At 34.8% G+C, this 15,004-nt stretch overlaps 1 protein-coding gene across 1 annotated transcript in view; it reads right to left on the reverse strand.

Annotated features, from left to right (window-relative positions):
* LOC136024715 (AF4/FMR2 family member lilli-like) overlaps positions 1 to 15,004 on the reverse strand; it is a 120,477-nt gene that overhangs the window by 39,857 nt on the left and 65,616 nt on the right. The window contains exons 8-9 of the mRNA XM_065700131.1: positions 9,936 to 10,157; positions 5,047 to 5,258 (exon numbers count right to left, since the gene is read on the reverse strand). Coding sequence (XP_065556203.1) covers positions 5,047 to 5,258; positions 9,936 to 10,157 — 434 coding nt within the window. The remainder of the gene's footprint in view (positions 1 to 5,046; positions 5,259 to 9,935; positions 10,158 to 15,004) is intronic.

Genomic DNA, 15,004 nt, shown 5'->3' on the forward strand with positions numbered 1-15,004 from the left:
CAGTAATATCTCCTTAAAGTCTCCAGTAAAGTCCTCCAGTAATATTCCCATGATCTACCTGTTGAAAAGTACATGCATTTTCTAAATTGCATAGGTAATATAATATTTATGCATTTCTGGGGGACTTAAAACTAGATTTAAGTATTTCCATGGAAATAACTAAATCACAGATCCTGTTTAGTCTTTCTCTGTAAGTAGATGCAATTGCGACGGTAGCGATTATTATATCTACAAAACATCACAATTACCGTCACACCAGGACCTGGCCACAACTCTGTTTAGACGATGATTGTACGAGATGCATAGGTAACATAAAAACATATATAATATAAATGAAATGAATATAATTTATTACATTTTACTACATATGTATTATAGATAAATTTTACATATTGTTTATGTTATATACTTCAAAGAAAAAAAAACACAATTCGTGTGCTGTGATATACGAAAACTTCAACGAAAAATTTCCAAATAAACAAACAAATTCACCTACCATAAACATTACCAGTTTCGTAAATTATGAATTCTCAATTACTGTTATTGCCAAAAAAAAAAATATATAAAAAAATCGAAGGTCAAATCGCACAAAATGTTTTTCTAAAACAAAGATTGAAATTTTTTTGGGATTCTTGTTAAATATTTTACTAGCGTAATAGTGGCCCATATTTTTTTTTATTTGTTATGAATAACGCTCACTGGTGATATAATTTTTGATTTTCTAAACAATGCTGTTAAAAAAAAAAACAATAAATAATTGGATTCGTTCAAAAATAACAATTGGCTATATTTTTCTATTCCATTAAGCTGTGTTAACTCCTAAGACATGACGTTGTATAGCCTAATTTAATAAATATCTGAGATGCGTCAAAAACCATTTTGATAACAAAAGGGTCCATTTCCCAATTGCTTACGAGGGAAAAGAGGATAAAAATTTAGAGGCTAGAGGTTAAAATGAGGGGAGAAATTATCGAAAAGATAGAAACATCTAAAGAGCCAAATAAGACAGAATAAAACGGAATATAGAGCTTGCTTAATCGGAAGGAATAGGATGGACGTCTATGCTTCAAAAAATAAAACATAGAACGTCTTTTGAATTACCACGGGTCGAAGAGCTGAAGTTTGACGGGTTGAGCACTGAGGGTTCGAGTTTTGTAGAGTTGGCTGATGGAGAGTTGAGTTAGAGGGTTGGATTAAAACCAGAAATATTATAGAAAATCTTAAAATTTGCTACGGTTTAATTCATCTGACACAGGCTAAAGCAGCTAGAGCATCTTATTAATAGTGTGGGTATAAGAAGAAAATAGTACCTTGTTATATTACTTACTTACTTACTTGTACTTATTACAGGTTCAAGCCGCATCCAGGCATTGTATGTACCAGCAGACGACGATATGTATTCCAGAGGTTTTGCTTAAGGGTGGCAGGCTCCAGCAACTGGCGATACCAACGATGGCCGTGTTTTCTGAACCCTCCAATTGGCTCAAAATCAAAATTTACTGCCGCGAGCCACGTTTTCTTTTGGCCTCATGTGTCCTTCTTTCATGCCGGTAGTGGTTGACATTTGCGGCATCTTTTGTTTATTTGGTCATCTGGTCTGTGCATTGTGAGGCCAAACGATCTCAGTCTCCTCTGCTTAACAATATCAGAGACATGTGGGTGATCCCCACGTCTTCTTCTGACTTTGTTGTTCGAGATTCTATCTGGAAGATGGATGCCCAGGATATAACACAGGGATTTGTGGTGGAAGGTATCCAAGATCAACACTTCAGCTGCTTTCAGTGACCATGTCTCACATCCGTAGAGGAGAACAGAAAGACCCATAGCTTCTTACACTCGGAGCGTACGTCTATGTTGAAATTTCGCTCCACTTCCAGAGAGCCTTCCATAGTTTACAGAAGACATTCCAGGCTGACGATATGCGGCTCCGGATCTCTCCTAAAGTTTCATCAGCAGGGTTTGCCATTGAGCCGAGGTATTTGAACAACTGGACGTCTTTGGTCTGACTACCGTTTAGAATCAAAGGGATCCGTTCGCATGGTTTTGTTTTCACTAGACTTATTTGGAGACCAGTCAAGAGTACCTTGTCTGCCACGTCAATGATTATAGCTTGGGCTCCCGTAAAAGATTCAGCAAGTATGTCCACGTCGTCAGCATAGTCAAGATCGGCGACGGAGAAGGCCAGGCTCATTGCAGAACCTTAGTACTTGTCCTGGACCCTGAGGATTCAATTGATGACAAAGTTGAACGTGAGAGTATGTAGCCTTGACGTACACCTTCCTCAGTCGAGACCAGGTCTGAAAGCTTGCCATAAACTCTAAATCGAGCCTTGTTCCAGCTTAGCATGCCCTGAGCGGACCGATGATCTTCTCCACTATCCTCTCTCGTTGCTTCTTATGCATGACAGTGGACCGAATCAAAAGCATCAATGAAATCTATGAAGACTGCTGCTGGTGTTTAAACCGGTGTTCAAGGATCTGTCGCAGATTAAAGATCTGGTAACGGCAGCCCATGCCCGGCCTGAATCCTGCTTAGTTGGGTAACGTTCGGCTGTTTCTGACCTGTCTAAATCTGTATAGAAGCATGGTTGCCAACAGCTTGGCAGCAATAGGGATAAGGGATACCCCTCGGTAGTTTTTACGATCCCTAGAAATGGATATACCAGTCCTACAGCCATATAATTTTTCTTTATGCATTAGCACTCGCAGAAATTTTTACCAGATTTAGAGGGAAGGGGAGGCTAAATCCTGAAGAGAGGGGGGAGAATTCCAGAGAGTGTTAATGCCTTGTTTGTATCTCCTCTCGATCAGCAAGCGACCATACTTCAACCGGTATTGAGGTTTATCTCCTACTTGTTGCTAAGACGCACTTTTCCCAGGTCTGGGTTTATACTATTCATGGTAAAGTAAGCATTTTCAGCTGATAAATTTAGTTTATTCGTTATTGCGTCAATTTCTAAAACTACAGCCAGTCGGCAAATCCCCTCTTTTGACGGTCTTCAACCTCGCTTGAAGACGGGTTAACAATGTTTCAAAATTGTTAACCTAGAATAAGAACAAGGGGGTAGTGGTGACACCCTTCTTGTGTACACCTGAGAGCAGTGAACACAAGTAGTGGCCTACTACTGCTAATTTCAGCATCTATCCATCCAATGGCCGTCCTCCCCAGTGTTTGACCAATAATGGCTTGCAAAATCATACCGAGGGGGGGGGGGGGCGTTATCTCCCTGTACATATGAAGTACCTACCATGGTGAAAAAAGATCTCTTAAGGAGTATTATAGGTGAGAGAAAAAAGGTGTATTGCAAGTACCGGTTTTGAGAATCAAATGCCACATGCCATTAACGACTGGCAAGTGGCGGGTGACTCTCTCCTCTCTTTTAAGTAAAGAGTGGTGCCTGCCCAAGCTGGTGGCGGGGCTCTAAGGATCGAGGAAAACAAGGGTGGATACCTTTACGCTACCAATGAAGGCTCTTCTAAAAAGAGAAGGAACCGACCAGCCAGCCACCCCAACAAGAAGTAGAATAGAAATAAAATCCTATAAAACTAGCGCCACAAGTAGTCCACCATTAAACAATGAAATTAGAAATTCTTCACAAAAGACTTTAGTTAATGAAAAGCATCATTGGTGGCATAGAAGAAAACCGCAATAAGCTTACAAAACACAACTGTCAGTACTTCATATTGTTTATATATTATTAAATATTAATAATTAATAATGTTATTATAATAACCATAATGAGCAAAACGAAAACTGGATCATCCCCGAATGGGTGTGGGAGGATGTCGTAAGGGTGTAGGGAGGGTACCAGCCAACCGCCTAGGGCCAAACGAAAAGTAGATCGTCCCAAAAGGGGGGGGGGGATGTCGTAAGGGAAGATTTCAGAGAAATTGGAACTTCTTCGGACGGTGTTAAGAGGGATGCTTTGAAATAGATTGGGATGAAGAAGAAGTGTGCGCAGCTATGTGGGCCCCATTCAGCTTTGTGCTGCAATGAGTTGTCAGTAATAGTAGTAGCAGTAATATTAATATTATTAATATCATAAAAATCATATAATAATAATAATAACAACAATAATATTAATCATAATAATATGTAATAACAATGTTTTTATATTATTAATTAATCAAATATATTCTTAATAATATACAAGTATATTATTGATTTTATTATCATTAATAATAATAGTTTAAATAATAATATTATAACAATAATAATAAATAACGATATAATAAAATTATGGCCTCTTGGGGTATGACTTTCACAGTTAAGTTGAATTTGTTTTGTTGTAAGGTTTGTAGTGCCGATTAGGATGTGCAGTTTGTATTATAGTCTATTATTTTTAGTGTATCTTTGCCATCCCCCTCGGACAAATTTTTCTCATTCTTGGGCTGGCTGTTAACACTGATGTTCTGTTTTTTTTTGTTTTTTGTTTTTTTTGTTTTTTGTTTTTTTTGTTTTTTTTTTTTTTTGCTTAATAAATATCTCTCTCTATATATAAATAGATATCATAAATAGATATCAATTGTAAGGACGTATATGGACTAACAACAAGTCCTTTCACTTCTTTGACTTCTTCTTCAGAAAAATTAGCCATTGGATGCACTATTCTCCTCCAGTCAGCAAACAATAAATATATGCAATTATGAACAATAATAAACTCTTATTGATTGTGGGAAGTGGGGGTACCTAAGCTACCTGTCCCCAGCAGTTTAAGGCCACTGCGCCGAAGCACTAGAAAGAAGCTAGCATTTTTGAATTCAGCATGAAAAAATTCCCTAAAAGAATTTCTTTTTCTAGTGAAATTCCCAAATTTCCCCCAAAGAAGGTTTTAATAAAGATTAAACACAAACTACGAATGAAGAAAAAAAAATGATTTCAACTTCAGCCAATAAAGTACTAATTACGTAATAAGTACTAGTACCAATAACTAGTACCAATTACGTACTATGTACCAATAAAGTACTAAGTGCTAATTACGGAGTTTTACACAGAATTTCCCACGTTATTTTCACGATTTCCATGGAAAAATCAAGTCAGACTTACTCGAGGGGAGAAACAGCTTTGCGCGACTTAAATTGATTGACAACCTGAGAGATATCAATCATTTCACCGTCAGTAAGCTGAGCCATTATTTGAGACGAAGGTTCGAGATGATCACCAAGGGGTAGTGCCGCAGGAGTCAATGGTTGTCCCTCATCACTGTGAGAGAGTGCAATTGAAGCCGCTGATCTGGGCCCTTCGCGCTGATCCAATGGCTGCAACAAAAAGTTAAGCCTTACTGATTTTCTGAGAAATTCGTGTGAGGGAGGAGAGACAATGATAGACACAGATAGAGAGAGAGGTGAACGAGGGAGAAAATGTGATATTTAAATATTTTTGTCGAACTTACGAGGGCACTTGCTACAAATCTACCACAGCAAGGTGTAAACCTTTGGAGTGAGCTTCCAAGGCAAATATAAACTATAAAAAATAATAAATAATAAAATAATATATAATAATTAATATATAAAATATAATAAATAATGAATAATATATAAAACAATATAAAAATAAAAAAGAAAGACAGAAGGAGAAAGAAAGACTGTTTTCCTACTTTAGTAATTAAAATAGATAAGTACTTGAACGAGGCCTTAACTCTACTCATCCATCCTGTTACATAGGTCATAAAAAAGAAAATACAGGTCACAAAAAAGAAAGACAGAAGGAGAAAGAAAGACTGTTTTCCCACTTTAGTAATTAAAATAGATCAGTACTTGAACGAGGCCTTAACCCTACTCCTCCATACAATCACATAGGTCAAACAGCATAGCCATACACAATCAACCATAAAGAATAATCCATGGACAGGCAGTCGTGTCGTCAATAAGTATAAGTCGTCATTTACCAAACAATAAAAACAGCAAAGACAAATTACAATGAATAATACGCAAAATACAATGAACAATGAACATACAAAATACAATGAAGAAATACGCAAAGAATAATCCTTGGACATTCAATCGTGTCGTAAGTAAGTATAAGTCGTCATATACCGAATATTTAAAACTATAATTAAAACAAATAGTTCAAAGGCAACCACTCAACACAAGGGCTCACCAGGATCTATATTTATGTAGTGATGTTTTCTAGTCAAATCGAATAAATTTTCATACATTCAAGAGCGCTGATTCTCACACTTTTGTAAAATTCACGTTACAGGGCTGCTTTTAGGGAGATTTGCCCCTACCCTGCCCCCGGAAATGTTTATATAGATATAATATAGCCATAAAACCCTGGAACAACAAAATTTTGCAAAAGGGTAGTTAAAACTATATGCTTTTCTATAGCATTCATTACGAGACATTGCAATATATAAATTACAATACCTGTCTGTGAATGCAACAGCAAATCCGACAGCGCTACCAAATCAACTTTGATGATGTCATTATCATCGCTGGGATTTGGACTCTTATTTTTATTAAATGAAAAAAAAAACAAGTTTTTGAAATGAAAGTAAGGAGCGACATTAAAACTTAAAACGAACAGAAATTACTCCGTATATGAAAGGGGCTTTTCCTTCTCAACGCCCCGCTCTTTACGCTAAAGTTTGACTCTTTCTCTTAACTCTAATTTTAAAACAGTAAAAAAACTTTAGCGTAAAGAGCGGGGCGTTGAGAAGGAAACCTGAATTTGATGGTGTGATTTTCGTTAAGATTCTATGACTTTTAGGGGGTGTTTCCCCCTATTTTCTAAAATAACGCAAATTTTCTCAGGCTCGTAACTTTTGATGGGTAAGACTAAACTTGATGAAACTTATATCTTTAAAATCAGCATTAAAATGCGATTCTTTTGATGTAGCTATTGGTACCAAAATTCCATTTTTTAGACTTTTGGTTACTATTGAGCCGGGTCGCTCCTTACTACAGTTCGTTACCACGAACTGTTTGATAGCCAAAAGCAGAGGGAAAATTCTTAAACCAAACAAAAATGGTATTTCCTGAGAAGGAAGATTGTTATTCGAGTCACTCTGCAGTAATCATATAAGTGGATTTTCAAGTCTGTCTTTTCATAATTAATATAAGAATAATTTATTCGTTCTGTTGGATCCCTTTTTTATTTTATTTTTTTGCGATTTATATGTATTTCTTCTGGACTAGATATAAACCAGTAATTTCCCTTGAATTTTCCCATGGAAAGTTATTTCTTCTAGACTAGATGTAAAACACCCAGAGCTGATGAGTTCACATGGGACTAGGGTAGCCACACTTACTATAGTGTTACATGTGGCACAGTATAGCGCTGGAACTGCACTTAGCATAATAGCTAATTGAGCAATTCCAAGCAGCATTGGGTGAAACTTGTATATTGAGCGATAATTTTGTGTAGCACTCATGTGGCACTTTGTTATCAAGAAAAATACCAGCTTCTGGGCAGGGGCTTGTGGTAGCCCAGATTGAATTTACTGATGTGTCTCCTTCCTTTGGTCTATCTACTTCCTTATTTTTTCTACTTCTTACTTTTTTCTACTTCCTTATCCTAAATATACATAAAATACCTTATCCTAAAAATACCAGCTTCTGGGCAGGGGTTTGTGGTAGCCCAGATTGAATTTACTGATGTGTCTCCTTCCTTTGGTCTATCTACTTCCTTATTCTTTCTACTTCCTTATCCTTATATTTATAGATAATTGTAATACGAAGCGTCCAGTCATTCAAGAGAATATATGATTTAAGGCAGACGGGGTTAAGCCTAATAATATTAAAGGCATTGATGGTTATTAAGATAATTTATCTATAAATTTTGGTCTATCTACTTCCTTATTTTTTCTACTTCTTACTTTTTTCTACTTCTTTATCCTTCTATTTATAGATAATTTTAATATGAAGCGTCCAGTCCTTCAAGGGAATATATGATTTAGGGTAGACAGGGTTAAGCCCAATAATATTCAAGGCATTGATGATTATTAAGATAATTTATCTATAAATTTTGGTCTATCTACTTCCTTATTTTTTCTACTTCTTACTTTTTTCTACTTCCTTATCCTTATATTTATAAATAATTTTAATACGAAGCGTCCAGTTATTCAAGGGAATATATGATTTAGGGTAGACGAGGTTAAGCCTAAAAATATTAAATGCATTAATGATTATTAAGATAATTTATCTATAAATTTTGGTCCATCTACTTCCTTATTTTTTCTACTTCTTACTTTTTTCTACTTCCTTGTCCTTATAATTATAGATAATTTTAATATGAAGCGTCCAGTTATTCAAGGGAATATATGATTTAGGTTAGACGGGATTAAGCCTAAAAATATTAAAGGCATTAATGATTATTAAAATAATTTATCTATAAATTTTGGTCTATCTTCTTCCTTATTTTTTCTACTTCTTACTTTTTTCTACTTCCTTATATTTATAGATAATTTTAATATGAAGCGTCCAGTTATTCAAGGCAATATATGATTTAGGGTAGACGGGGTTAAGCCTAATAATATTACAGGCATTGATGGTTATTAATATAATTTATTTATAAGTTTTGCTCTATCTACTTCCTTATTTTTTCTTCTTTTTCATCATCGATAATGGGGCGCTGAAACATCACTGAGGGATGTTCAAGGGCTCATTTATAAGAGAAGTGTTATATCTAGTGGTTTTTGTAAAAACAGAACACAATTTTTAAAATAGAATACAATTTTCGACAAAATTGCATTTTCATACAAAATTTAATCTAACGCGTGCATCTTTGGACTGTACATGATATAATACACGTATCTTTTGAAAAGTTGCTTCTCTGGAGGATGATGTTTGAAAAACTCTGCTGTCTAATTTACCGGGGTTCGTTCTTTACTAGACCAACAACTAAGAGAAAGCCGAAGACCTTCCTGTGTATGATATTAATACCAATCCCAAATATAATAGCAGCCTCTCAAATGTTTTTTATTATAGGTTTGATGTCGTTTATTACTTTTATTTGATTGTACTTCAAAAAACTGTATGGTTAGGCTTTAGACAGCAGCACGAGCAGTGACGATTCTAGGCCTGGTTTTTCTGACATTAAATTCCTTATTTTATATTTTCACAGTCTTGTGGTTTACCCCCCCCCCTTATTACAAGACCTAAAATCGCTACTAAGCTTCGGTAAAGGTGATGATAGCATGGTTCTTTCTTTACTAGTTCTTGCTAGGAAAAAGTCTAAAATAAGCTTTTGTGTCCATTTGTTCTATCGTATCGAACCATTGGACCTAAAAATCAGAAAACATTTATTCAAATGCAGATTCAAAGTTCTAGTGCCCCTTTTGAGTGATTTTAATTACGCCGTCCTAAGATCCAATTGGAATAGAAGCAAACGCCTTTTGAAAAAAAAAAAACATCAATATACAAAGGAATGTCTGATTCTTTGAAACTGAATAATGACAGACTAAATCTATATTTTCTTCATTTTTCAGAAATAGTTTTCATAAAATATTACTCATATTATAGAGTTTATTTTAAGTCACATTGAAGATCATATTTGAACATTTAAAAAACACATACCTTTCAAATTCGAAAAATGGTTTCGAAATTCGAAAGTCAATTTTCACTTAGCTCCAAAAACAAAGAAAATAAGCGCGTAAGGACCTACCCCCGGTAAAAAAAAAAAAAAAAAAAAAAAAAAAAAAAAAAAAAAAAAAAAAAAAAAAAAAAAAAAAAAAAACTCAGGTTTAGAGATTCTTCCACAAAACCATATGCTTAAATATTTCGATTCTTTGTCTAATACTTTATACCAAAATCTTAATCATTTTACGGATAAGACCCCGCTCATTATAGAGTTTATTTTAAGATTCACATTGAAGATCATATTTGAACATTTAAAAAAACGCATACTTTTCAAATTCGAAAAATGTTTCGAAATTCGAAAGTCAATTTTCACTTAGCTCTACAAACAAAGAAAATAAGCGCGTAAGGACCTACCCCCGGTTCACTGGGTGGTCCATTGTCGCTCATATCCCCGTTGATACTATGATTTAGAGGAGTAGTTTTTATAAAGCTTCCTAGGTTCCAACTAGGCGTATGAGCAGGTGACATCGTCGATATATTTTTGGGAGACTCATGTCCCCTCTTGGCAGGGACATCCTCTTCAGATTCACTACTCGAATCACCACTTTCATCATCTTCACTGCTTATTTCCATTGGCTAAAATAAATAAGTTTCCTTTTATTTCATGTTTTTTTTTTCAATTCAGTTAAAATTTGAGGCATATACATAAATCCCTCACTTATCGGAATTCAATAATTTGGTTTCTGATGGTCATGGATGGAATGGTCTATAAAAAGCTACTTGAATTGCTCCTTCTTATCCACCATAAACATAATTAGTAATTTTGGATTAATGGCACAACCTGATTAACAAAAATATTTCACAATTAAGTAATTAATACACTGCTTCTGTCTCACCCTCTCCTTCTCCAAAGCCATCACACTCCATCTCCCCTTATTTTTTATTAATCTTGTGTTGGCTGTATCTATACCTGCACAGGCAAAATAGGGAGAGGAAAGCCCACCCCCTTAGGATTGGTCTTTAGGACCCCACAGGAAAACCAGGACATTTTAGCCCCCCCCCCCCATAAGAATCCGAATCATGAAACCTCCATGTCTGAATACCCAGGGCCAGAAAAAAAAAATATAGCTCAAAACACATTATACAGCCCCCCCCCCCCCTGCATCATCTGATTCCTCTATTCAAGGGTCGGGGCTATGCATTTATATATGAAATCATACCTCAATACATTTTTTTACTAATTCCAGGGAACTTCCAAAGGCTGATGTTAGATCTGCTGTTTAAAATATAGCAGTAACAACTTCAATTTACCCCTAATAATAAAAAAAAAAAAAAAAAAAAGCGCTCTTGTCTAGACATTCTTCCACAACAGCATATGCTTAAATATTTCGATTCTTTGTCTAATAGTTTATACCAAAATCTGAATCGTTTTACGGATACAAGCTGTTGTAGTAAAGAATATGTTACTTATAGCTATACCACAGTGCACACAGCGCCATCTAATGCAGTATAGCTGATCAGTCATGTCAAACAATAAGAAATGAGTTCTCCTTATTTCAGACATTTAAAATAAGCTCCTTCTTCATGTTAAATCAGGGCTTCTTAAACTTTTGTAATTCCCGACCCCATTTATGATTGCGAGATTCTTAACGATCCCAACAAATATAAAAGAAAAATAAATTAATATTTTTTGATGATATATTTATTAGGTAATAATATATATATGCATATGAAAATACATAAATTTAGAATTCGTTTTGAAACATATAAAAATCTAAAATTGAAATTTGCACAAAATGTTATAGAAATGTTTTTATTATAGTTTCAAAAACAAAAGTGGATTCTGACCGTCTTAATTCTCTCGAATATATCCAAGTCGTTTCGTGAGAGAGAGAGAGAGAGACACTTTTATTATACATATCATCAATATACAAAACAAACCACATCAGCCACTTTAGAAAGTCAGAGACTTGTTAGTAGTGGCTGATAAACATTAATGAGCACCAATACCAACAACATTAACAAAAAAAAAAAAAAAAAAAAAATAAACAAAATGAAACAAAAAAATTGGGAACAAGAAAACAACAGGAAAACAAAGAATAAGAAAAAAAAAAAAAAAAAAAAAAAAAAAAAAAAAAAAAAAAAAAAAAAAAAAAAAAAAAAAAAAAAAAAAAAAATCAATAAGCCATCCAATTTAAATTATTTATTTATTTTCTACTCAGAAGGTGATTCTTCAGTCTACTCTTAAACTGGCTAATATTTTCAGATAACCTTATACTCATTGGTAAAGAATTCCACACTACTGGTCCAGCAAACTTGGGACCAAAACTTCCCCTCTGAGAGCTGCGACACTCATATACCAAATCATCCATATTTCTAGTCTCATAACTGTGGTATGAAGAATTCCTTATAAACATTTGACGAAAAATTTCAGGGGACAAACCATAAATACTCTGAAATACAAATATAGCAAGTTGATAATCATGAAGTTGGCTAACATTAAAGATCATAAGTTTCCTATAGCAATTAACTGTATCATTTTCACCATGGACATAATTTCCTAGTAGTCTAATAACTTTATTTTGTAAAACCTGAACACGTTTAAAATTTGTATAAAATCCACCAGCCCATATCACACAACCATAAGAAATATAAGGCATGACAATAGAATGATAAAGAGTTAAAAGGGCAGAATGAGGTAACTGATTTCTCAGACGCCGAATCAATCCAAGCCCTCTAGATACCCTAGCTGCCACCTGATCACCATGTGCTTTCCAATTCAGATTTTGATCAAGCTGGAAACCAAGGTATCTCACCACAGCTACTTGTTTCAATGGCCTATTACAAAGAAATATTTTTCCATTTAAATCAACTGGACTTCCTTTCCTACTAAATAATATAAAATGAGTTTTTAAAACATTCACTGATAAACGGCTAATCTTTGTAAAAATTAAAAGATGACTTAAAGCTTGATTAATTTTCTCCACAAGATCATCAGCATTTCTTGCAGCAGCTGAAAATACCGTGTCATCAGCGAAAGAAGTATTAACAACACCCGGAACATAAAACCGCATAGTATCTACATATACAAGATATAGTAAGGGACCCAAAACAGAACCTTGCGGAACACCACAACTTATAAAAAATTTATTAGATATAACATCATCAAAACATACACGTATCGACCTCCCTATCAAATAAGATTCAAACCACTTTAAAATACTACCTGTGACTCCAAGTGACCTTAGCCTATCAATTAAAATTTTAAAATCAACCGTGTCAAACGCTTTTTTAAAATCTATAAAAACCGATAAAGTCATTTCACCATTCTCCATTGATGTATTCAGAAAATCAAGAAAATGCTGCATAGCATGAACAGTAGAATGTCCTTTCCTGAATCCGAACTGACTATCACTTAAAAAACCATGTTTTGTTAAATGTGCATAAAGCTTTTTATGCATAACTTTTTCATACATTTTCGAGAACACCGACAGTAGAGAAATCGGTCTCCAGTTAGTCAGATCAGTCTTTGAGCCACTTTTGTGAAGAGGAATCACTCGCGCCTCTTTAAGCTTTTGCGGGAATTCTCCCGATTTCAGTGATAAATTAATCATGTAAACAAGGCATGGTAGGAGATAAACCATAATAAGCTTGAATGTCTTAAGGCTTATACCGTCACTACCTGAAGAGTTGGACTTAATACTATTTACAATTTCTTTCAACTCCTGCATATTCGTTTCTTCAGCCTCCATTATTAGTCCCAGGCCTCTATCATCAATGAAAGCTTCCTCACTTGTTCCTTGACTCAGTGGCTGGTCTTGCTTTTGAACCACTTCACCAATCGTCGAGAAGTAGGCACCAAAGTGATTCACAATGCTCTGCTTGCCTTCATAGACTTTTCCATCCACAATTAGTGAAGTTGGTGTATTTTTCTTCTTGTCACTACCCAACACTTCTCTCAAAACCTTCCATGTTCCCCTTGAGTCCCCCTTTGTTTCCCCAAGTTTCAATTCATAATAACTCTTGACACAAGATCTTCGTAATGTATTCACTTGATTTCTTATTTTTTTGAACTCTTCAAACATATCAGCACTTTGGCAATCTAAAAATGACTGATACAGTAGATTCCTCTTCTTAATCATCTGAATAAGTTCTGATGTAACCCACGGCTTTCTCGGTGATTCCCTTGTATTTCTCAACACTTTTAGTGGACATGTTTTATCATATATCGGCTGGAGAATATTCATAAAAATATCAAATGCATGGGATGCATCTTCTGTCTCATCAAAAACTGGTTTCCATGAAACCTTACTAAGTTCCTCAGCAAGGTTTTCCATATTCTGCTTCCTTAATTGCCGCATTTGCTTTTTTTCTGCCTTTTTCTCTTTGGCAATTACTAGTGGCACAGAAGCTACAACTGGGAGATGATCCGAACATGGGAATACCAGAACATCAGCAGCACTAGATTTCAGGTACTTCGAACTAACAAAAATGTTATCTATTATAGTTGCTGAATGACTAGTTATACGTGTCGGGACCCCAACAAGGGGAAATAAATCATTTGAAACCATCAAATTTAAAAAATCAAGATTAATAGCATGTAAATCATACAAATCAAAATTAAAATCTCCCATACAAATAAAATCTAACTTGCTAGATACCGCAGCTCTCATTAATATCTCAAATCCTTCCGTGAAATCCTCCAAACGAGCACTTGGTGGTTTATAAACCTCACTTACAATAAGTTTTTTTGAATCAATAGCCAGTTCAAGAGTAAACGATTCAACCTTACCCTCTATCCAAACATCGACATCCCCCCTTTGACGGCAAAATATCCCATTTTTTACAAGGAATGCTAGACCTCCCCTTGCCATCAGCTCACGGTTTTTCACAAATAATTGGTAACCTGGAAATTGAAATGAAGGCAGAAAATGCTCAGAAGTCAAAAAAGTCTCGCAAAAACCAATAACATCAAAATAGCTATTAGACAGATCTAGCAAATGCAAGATATCATTATAACTTGTAGTTAGATGACAATTCCAATGGCATACACTAAGAAAATTCTCACTTTTTTCCCATGACGACGACGTAACTGGAATATATTTACTCAATCTTTGGCAATCAAAATCAATTGCAAAATTATCATTTGCTATTCCATCGCGAAGTATATCATTCAGTCGAAAAGGGTCAGATTCAAATTTTCGCAACCGATTCATGCCATTCAACTGATCAGACATATAGTACGTAAATAATCAGTTTGCGAATCATTATAAACGCATAGTTAACCTATATGAATAATTTTTTTTTTTGCAATACGGGGACAGGTGGAATAATAATGAAAAAAAAAAAAAAAAAAAAAAAAAAAAAAAAAAAAAAAAAAAAAAATGGGTTCTCCATAGGGGGGGGGGGGGGAGAGTGGCCAACAAGACGAATCATAAGCAAAACAATGGTAAAAGAAGATAAGCAAGATAACGCACAAAAAA

The sequence above is a fragment of the Artemia franciscana genome, chromosome 3, assembly GCF_032884065.1.
Source record: "Artemia franciscana chromosome 3, ASM3288406v1, whole genome shotgun sequence".
Taxonomy (NCBI): domain Eukaryota; kingdom Metazoa; phylum Arthropoda; class Branchiopoda; order Anostraca; family Artemiidae; genus Artemia; species Artemia franciscana.